Here is an 8,965-nt window from a genome sequence, read left to right as displayed (position 1 = left end):
AGTTCTTTTAACTCCTTATCGAGGACATATTCCTTGTCCTCGTAACGAGTAACCATCCTGATGTTCCTAATCCAATCCATGAAGTTGGAACCATCAAAGATGACCCTCCCACAAAGATTCATGAGAGAGAAAGAACCAGTTGGGTTAGAGCCTGAAGCATTAGTGTTGGAAGACATCTGAAAGAAGAAAGTAAGTTTAGATTAGATATTTAGGATCCTTAATAAGACACCCAAATGTAATATTAAGGCTAGGATCCAATCACAATATATTACACTTAGAAGAGGGATGTCGTAATCTAAGTAATAATATATTTGAAAGGTAGGTGAATGACGATTCACCAATTTCCACCATGAAAACGAAATGATTTATTAGGTTTAATTGGATTTGAAATTCCTAGATTCTTTTGAGATTCATTGAACTTTTCAATGGCATGTTTCAATCTCGATTGAGCCCTTCAAGTTTTGTGACTGGGATGCCGAGGATCACAAAACAAGGTGTGAATAACCATGCTAATTCACTTGGTACTCTTAATATTATCACCTAATCAATGTGCCGGTTAACCACACACGCTCCATTGATCTATGACAAACATTAAGTCACCCTTCGTGATCCTTACTAGTCCTAGTTAGTGTGTCGGTTAACCACACACGCTCCACCAACGACTTGGTAAGGTACAAAGTGTGAATTCCATGGACTAGCACCATGTTCACATTTTTCCTAAAATAACTAAGATTGGGAATTAAAAGAGTTTAGTTATTTTATAATATTCATTATACTTTTAATGAGGATTTAAAGTCATTGTTCTACCCGTTCGGCTAACGACCGTCCACCGATCAAGCAAGCGGTGGGTGAGAGTATACACCCATTAAGTCGCCATTTTATAGGCAACAACCTTATACCCACCTTATAGACCGGCTTCGTGAACGAGGCCTACTAACGGTAAAACGACTTATTCTTATACATATATATAATAATTAACCATTAATGTTATAAATAGTATAAGGGTTGAATTTTAACTATTAAAACTCTAAGGTTTGGAATTAAAGTTTATTAAAGTGTGTGAAACTTTACAAATTCCAAAACTTGAGGGCAAGTTTTGTAACTTTGCAAAACTCTTCATTTCATAACTTATGAATTAAAGGTTCATAAAAATGAAGACACTTCATTTTCATGTAACTTATGTGTTTTAAGTGTGTGTTAAATGAAAGTGACCTTTGGTAATCCATAACTTGAGGACAAATTATGGACTCCATTAAAACACATAAATGATAAAGAATTAATCCTAAACAATTCAGCAAATAATTCCTATCATTTTCTAAATTCATAAGAACATGAACATGATCATCAAAAATTCAAGAATTATATGAACACATAAAATCATGGAATTTTGATATATGCTATTGTAAATGGATTAGAACAACCATTACACCAACTAAAATAAGTTTTATAACACCAAAACAGTTTAGGGTAATGTTTCTAGTCCATTTCCAGCAGCAAAAGTCGAGAATCTGTACTCTTTCGATCCTACTCGTCGAGTGCATTAACTTACTCGCCGAGTAGGTTGAAGTTTGCCTTGGACTCGTCGAGTCCCCCCAATGGACTCGGCGAGTCCACCATGCTGACAGCAACGATTTCGACTTTTTTCACTATTTTGCATCAAGTATCAAACAAGCAAGCCTAGGCTCTGATACCACTATTGGGTTTTGAGCAATCTAACACTTCCTAAGTGTGCATGCAACCCTAATAAACCTTGGATCTATGTTTGTCTAAATACATGCAAAATAATAATTTTCCAAGGTTTATAACCTATCTAACATGGCATGGGGAACATTTCAACATAAAAGAGTTAGAAGAGATTACATACCTTTTGGTGAGTTTGGTTCTAAGGAGTTTGAGGGCCAAGCACCAATAGTGTGAATGCCTCAAATGGAATCACAAACACCACAAACTCTTGGAAAAACTTTGAGAGAGTATACACCTTGTATAAAATCGGCCACACACATGCACACACACTAGTTCACTAGTTTTCTCTTAGGCTCCATTTCATGCTCCATAAGCATGCTTATATAGTGTGCATGGTTAGGGTGAAACCCTAATAACCCATGTCTTTTCCTTTTCCAAGGATCCATGGGTTAAAAGCTCCATGGATCATCCATGGACTTCCACATAAGCCTAGCCCATTAACAAATGAGTATTAGCCCACACTATATAAAACAAATAGCCCATAATTTAATTAGTCTTCCTTTTAATCTCTAAATTAATTCATAATTAATTTAAGACTAAAACTAATTAAATAACGTAACTTCATATTAATATATTATAACTCATAATATATTAATAAACATATGTGTATAACTCTCATAAAATTATCCATAATAGTTTGGATGAGATGCAACCCGAATGGACCATGCCGGTCGGGTCAAGTATATACCAAATAAGTTATGGACTTAGACACCTTATCCAACACCCAGAACAACCCTGTTGAAGATATCTCCTTTCTCTCGCATCTGAACAGAGAGTCGGCCCATGCGAATCTCCCTCACCAGGAATAACCAGTTCTCCCGCACTTAAGGTTCAAACTCTCACTAGTTGTTGTAATACTCAATTTCAAACTGTTTCATTATTCAGTGTTGTGGCCTGATCATCAGTTTTTATAAGGCTTAGGGCCTTAGGGAAGAAAGGATTTGGCCCTTTTAGGAAGTAGGTATTATAGGTTTAGAGATCCAAGTGTTCGATGGTGTTTTGGATCCTTAGGGTATAATTGTAATTTGTTAGCTAGAGCCTATGTGAATTTTGGGTTGTAACACCTTATTTTGAAAGTGTTACCTTACTCAGGGATGCGGCCAAATTATCAATTTTCATACGGTTTAGGGCCTTGGTAAAGCAAATATTTGGCCCTGTTTAGAGGGGGAGCCATGGCATGAGTGATCCATGTATTTGTTTGTGTCTTTGGAAGCCAAGGGTATGGTTGTAAATGGATATATCAATATTTTATGGATTTTGGGTTTAATTTCGGAATGTTTTAAGGATTAGGAGAGTTATTAGGAGCGTAGGGCTTCTCGCCACCTTTTCTTGCATATAAGGTCCCATGAATGCAAGGAATGCATGCGCGTGTTTGAATGGGTACGCCCAACATAAGCTGGGTTACGCCCAATGTATAAGGTCATCTAGTCGTGGGTGGTTTGTGAGTACGTCAGGTGTACTAAGAGGTACGCGGGGCATACACCCTTTAGAGCAAAACCCTAGATTTGAGGATTTGGCCCTATATAAGGAACATTATGCCCAAAACCTCAACCACCCTCTCACCCTTATACAGTTTTCATGAAACCCTAATCTGTTTTTTGTGTGTTTTAAGATTTGAAGATCATTTTGGAGTGCATCTTGGTTTTTTGAAGGAAGGTCGCCATTGTTGAAGCATCATCAAAGGATCAAAGGCTTATAGATCCATAACCTTATCAACATTTGGCACTCATATAAGGTTTAAATCATTGAGCTTGGTGTTTATTTTCTTATATCTCATGAAGTACGGGTTTTTGGACCTTTTTGGTCCCAAAGATGAAGCTTTATGGTTCAAATTTGTTTTGTAGGCTTAGGGGTCCCACCTTTGGTGCAATTTGAGTCCCTAAGATAGAAAGTTGCCATATTGAAGGTCTTGATGTATTCATTCGTGAGTTAAGGTCATTTTCATGGAAGTAGATTGTTATAATTTGATTTTAGGTTCATTTGGGTCGTGTAAAGTAACAAGGTCTGTGACTTTATTGGTTTAGACGTTAAGTAGAGCTCAAATCTATGATTTGGTCCCTTGGTTTAAAACATTAAGTGCTTAATAGCAAAAAGAGCTTAACAGGGGAGTACATTGGGCATACAGCCTGGTACGTGTGGCGTACAAGTCAAAAACCTAGTACGCACTGCGTACATCTGAGTACGCCCCGCGTACTCAGTCAGATTGGGTTTTGTACTTATGGACCTCGGTTTGGGTCACTCATTGGACTTCGCTAATTTGGGCCTTTGTGGGCCATCAGAAATCAAATATTTTGGGCTAAGAATATGTTTGGGCTTTAGGGTAAGGCCCATTAGAGGGGTTAGGCCCAATTTAGAAAATTAGGCCACTAGTGGGCTTAGGAAGGCTAACTAGTAATTAGTCGTTTGTGCGTAGATTTGGACCTTAGTTATGAATCTTGATGGACCAAGGGTAAAATGGTCATTTTAACTCCAAGTATGGATTATGGATCATAGTTTGGGACCCAATTCTTAATTGGGTGATATTTTGGTATTCATGGCTCGAGGAATTGTCAGGGAAGCAACTAAGAATTCCATGCAGCGAGCTTCAGCATTGGAGGTGAGTCTCCTCACCGTTTGTATGGGTCAAAGGCACCAATGTTGGCCCATATGCTATTATGTATGGTAGGAAGACCTGGGGTTAGCCTTAGGCATTATGTATAAAAGACCAGGAGGCAGCTGTTGGCACACTGTATGCTATTATGTATGGTAGGAAGACCCGAGGATTAGCCCTATACATTATGTATGAAAGTCTAGGAGGTGGCTCCTAGCACACTATATGTTGATTAGCTAAGTAGTGTAGTATGTATGCTATTTGTCTTTGTGATGCTTGCATGGAAGAAGCTCGACAAGTTGCTAGATGCACTCGATGAGTTGGGGTCAACATGCACTGTTGACGGTGACTGTTGACCTTGACTTTGACCATGGTTGACCAGGTTTGAATTTAAGAGTATTTTGGTATTTCAGGATTTTTACAAATAAGTCACTTGGTGATTATAGGCGGTTGAGATGGAGTTGTGGCTTAGGATTGATTTTATATGTTCAGCATTTCTTGAGTCGTGAGTCTCCTCACTATACCATTGGGTCGAAGGCACCAAGGCTGGCCCATTCTGTGTTATATGGAATGTTAGTTGATTGCGTGATATGTGATATGATAGTTACCGTTATGATACTTGTATGGAAGACCTCGGGGGGTTCCCGGGGCACATAGGTGTAAGACCTTGGAGGGTTTCCACAACATCCTAGGTAAAGACCTCGGGGGGTTCTCGAGGCATTTATGTGTAAGACCTTGGAGGGTCCCCGACATCCTAGGTAAAGACCTCGGGAGGTTCCCGAGCCATTAGGGTATAAGTCCCCGGAGTGTTTTCAAGGCATCCTTAGTCAAGACCTCGGGGGTTCTCGAGGCATTAGTCTAAGACCATGCAGGGTTTCCCATGGCACCTGAAGTAACACCCTGTAGGGTTTCCAAGGCATCCTTATATGTTTATGTGCATGGCTTAAGTTGTTCGCGTACCTGATATAGCTAATATGGATTATATGATTATGTGGATTGTGTGGGGTATGCCCTGGGGAATTCACTAAGCATTAGCTTACAAATTGTTGGTTGTTTCAGGTACTTAAAAGCCTAAGGGAAAGGGCCCAACATGATGGCACGGTGTGCACTCTCCAGCGTTTTGTTGGGACACTCTGATGTTTTTGGAAAATTTATTTTATATTATGGATTTTTGAAAAACAAAGGTGGTTGAAATACTATTTCCTGGGAATGATTTTTGTTAATTAAAATTGAAAATTTTTATTGGAAATTTGGGATGTTACAACCACATTTTGGGACATGTTAACTGATAATTGATATAACAGGTGGCGGTCTAAAACATTCCCTTGGAACTGCACATTTTCTCTTCTTGAAGCCATTTCCTTCAAAATAAACAAGAAACAAACGAAAAAGAAGAAACAATCATCAATATACAATAGAAAATTAACATAATCTGTTACAACCAAGCTCACATCGTGAGCTTAATACCTCACATTGTCAGTTACGTGCAAAGGCAACTCTTAGCGAGATCAAAATCGGATGGTTTTCAGGGAAAATCAAGTCTAATAAACTTATAGGGTTTTGTGTAATAGTGATTCTAAACATAAATAAGAAACATGCGAGACGAAGATCACACCAAATCGGGGTAATTGCAAACTTGAAATATGAACATAAACCCTAACTCGTAAATCTGTAAAATTAGTTAAAATAAGGAGTTAATAACAGGAAATGCTTACCTTTTTTGAAGATTACGTAAGAGAAAAGAAGATCTTGAAGAAAGGAAGTCGAAATCGAAGTGGGGGGACCAGAATATGGAGCTCATGTCGTAGGTTGAAGAACAAAAGTGTTTTAAAGTTGCATCTGATTAGTTTAAATTGTGGTCCCGCGATTTTTTATTTTCATGTCGTGAGTTTAAGAGCTCTTTTCGTGAGTAGGTATATGGGCTAAGAAAACGGGCTTAATTAAATGGTCATGAGGTGGGCTTTACGACCACGACGTGTTATCGAGTTTGTTAAAAACGAATTCCATTTTTTCCTTCCTAAAAACTTTCATTTCTTCCTAAAAATTTAACCACTCAATATTTATGAACCCCACGCTTGATTTTTGTTGTTTGCTAAAAATTTAGATTATTTTGATGATTATTTATCCTACAAATGCAAAAATAATTAAAAATGAAAAGAAACACGCAAACCGATCTTGGGTTTCCTCTCAAGAAGCACGTCTTTTGTGATGGAGTCATGAGCTGGACTCCGTACCGCCTCACGTTTAATCTTCAAGAGTTTCAATCACCAATTGCACTTTCTGTTCCTTACATCGTTTCTTATACGCATGCACTCATCTAAGATAATCCTTTTTGGAATTCTCTTTTTTAACCTTAACATCGCCTTCTTCATGCTTTCGTTTAGCCCCCTTATTTTTCACAATAAGCTCATGTTTGTTACCTTCTTGTCTTTCTTTACTTTTTAGTTCAATAGTAGCAACCTTTTCATTGACAAAAGTTGATGGTACCAAGACTTGGGTAACTTCTTCCTCATCACTCACATCTTCTTCACTCTCCTCACCTACTAAAGACGTTGCATTTTTGTAAGCAAAAACTTTGAAAACCATGAGAATCGAAGCTCTAGGATTTGTATGCTTAACTTTTTAATGACTAGAATTTCTTCTTCCATTAATTTCTCTAACTTTTCAAGCTCTTTTTCTTCATCAATATTAAAAACTTCATTTTTAGTATAAACTTCTCTGAATCCATCTTCCACTCCAAAGGTTATTTCTTCATCTCCAACTCTCAATGTAAGTTTTGACTCGCGAACGTCCACCAAGGCTCGAGCGATATTGAGTAAAGGTCATCCAAGGATTATTAGGACATTTTTTTCTTCTTTCATATCTAATACGATAAAATCTATTGGAAACAAAATTTCCCAATATTTACCAATATGTCCTCAACTACACCTCGAGGATGGGTCACTGAACGATTAGCCATGTGCATCATCATTCTAGTAGCCTTGAAATCCATAAGATTTAGCTTTTGATAGAATGAGTAAGGAATTAAATTTATGCTTGCTCTCGAATCGGCTAAAGCATAAGTCTTCATGTTATTTCCAAATTCACACGCAAGTGTAAGGCGTCCAGGATCTCCCATCTTCTTTGGTATTTCCCCCAATATCACCCTCGAACTCTGCTCATTAAGCATAACCTTGGAAGTCTTCTTCAGTTGATGGCGAGTTCCGAGTAAATCTTGAAGAAACTTTGCATATACATGTACTTGTGCCAAGGATTCAACCAAAGGAGTATTAATAGAAATACCCTTGACTTGCTTCATAAACTTTAAATGTTCTTGCTCCAACGGGTTCATTATAGCTCGAGAAGGAAATGGTAGCGGAGGGAGAAAAACATGAATATCATATGAAATTTTATGTTCAGACCCTTCCCGTGTCATGAGCGTGGAATGCTTAAGTCGTGAGATCAATGATTCATCAACAATTTTTTCTTCGATTTTCTACTTCTTTGGCTGTGGTTCATGTTGATTTGGCTCTTCTTCCAGGGCTTCTAGGAACTCAGAGATAGAATCTTCTTCAGTTTTGATCACCATGAAATACGGTTGTGGCTTTTTATCAGGAATTTGTGGAAACAATCTTTCATTAACCAATGTAGTTAGTTGACCAAGTTACGCTTTAATGTTTTGGATCGAATTTTGATGATTTCTAAGTAAAGTTTGTTGGTCTTTCATTAGAACTTGTTGGTCTCTTATGGCTACATTGGTCTCCTCATATAGTTTCTCCAAGGCCTCCATGAATGTAGCTAACATGGACTTTAAATCAACTTTCTTTTTCAATTGTGGTTGCTCTTTTTTGGTAAAAGTCTCGACCAATTTGCCTACACTTCTCTTCTTTTTAATTTTTATATTGATCATATGGCAACCATTCTTTCTTTAGCTTCCTCCAATCTTCATCGTATTTGTGTTCACTTGAGTAAAATACTTGAGCCTTCTTATTCCCGTTATCGTCCAATTGGAAATCTTTTGTTAAATACGAACCATTTCATATTTCACAGCCTTACGAATGGCATGTATGGATTTCTCCATTTTTTTTATTCTTGGATCCATATTATTTAGCAGAGAAAAAATAGTTTCCATGTCCTTCGAAGTGTCACTCCTAATTCCTTTATCTCCATCATGTCAATGATTGTGATACACACGCAAATGCTTAGAAAATTCTCCAATTAGCTCTTTGATTTCAGTGGGATTTTTCTTTGTTAAAGGTCCTTGAGAACCAAGGAGTTTCCTTGTCATCACATTTACCCCATCAATGAATATGGATACTTCTTGTTGCACATTTAAATCATTTGGGGGATAACTTCTTATTAATCCCTTATAACGCTCCCATGCTTCGTAGAGTGACTCCCCTAGTTGTTGCTCGAAGTTTGGTATGGCCTTCTTGAGTTTCCCAAATTTAGAAGGTGGGACAAAATGTTAGAATAATTGTTCATGCATTTATGCCCATATAGTAATTGCACTGCGTGGAAGTACCTTCAACCAATCCTTAATAGCTCCTCTGAAAGAGACAGCAAGCATTCTTAATAATATCGTCGTGCGTGGAAACTTGGTATGTTGAAGTAATCAACAATTTAATTGACTTCATCAAGGTGTTTATAAGC

The 8,965-nt window shown here is 37.7% G+C and overlaps 1 protein-coding gene and 1 non-coding gene across 2 annotated transcripts; one reads left to right on the top strand and one right to left on the bottom strand.

Annotated features, from left to right (window-relative positions):
* Positions 1 to 7,211: 7,211 nt before the first annotated feature.
* Positions 7,212 to 7,664, bottom strand: LOC145046539 (uncharacterized). Its single transcript, XM_078994827.1, has one exon. It carries the CDS (start codon positions 7,662 to 7,664, stop codon positions 7,212 to 7,214), a length of 453 nt encoding a protein of 150 aa, XP_078850953.1.
* A 982-nt stretch (positions 7,665 to 8,646) lies between these two features.
* On the top strand, positions 8,647 to 8,753 carry LOC144999222 (small nucleolar RNA R71). The gene has a single exon (XR_013660740.1). It is a non-coding gene; the product is annotated as a small nucleolar RNA R71 (small nucleolar RNA).
* Positions 8,754 to 8,965: the final 212 nt, after the last annotated feature.

This window comes from Lactuca saligna, chromosome 5 (assembly GCF_052625555.1).
Source record: "Lactuca saligna cultivar CGN05327 chromosome 5, ASM5262555v1, whole genome shotgun sequence".
Classification (NCBI taxonomy): Eukaryota; Viridiplantae; Streptophyta; class Magnoliopsida; order Asterales; family Asteraceae; genus Lactuca; species Lactuca saligna.
This window is presented reverse-complemented; position numbering and strand designations above follow the sequence as displayed.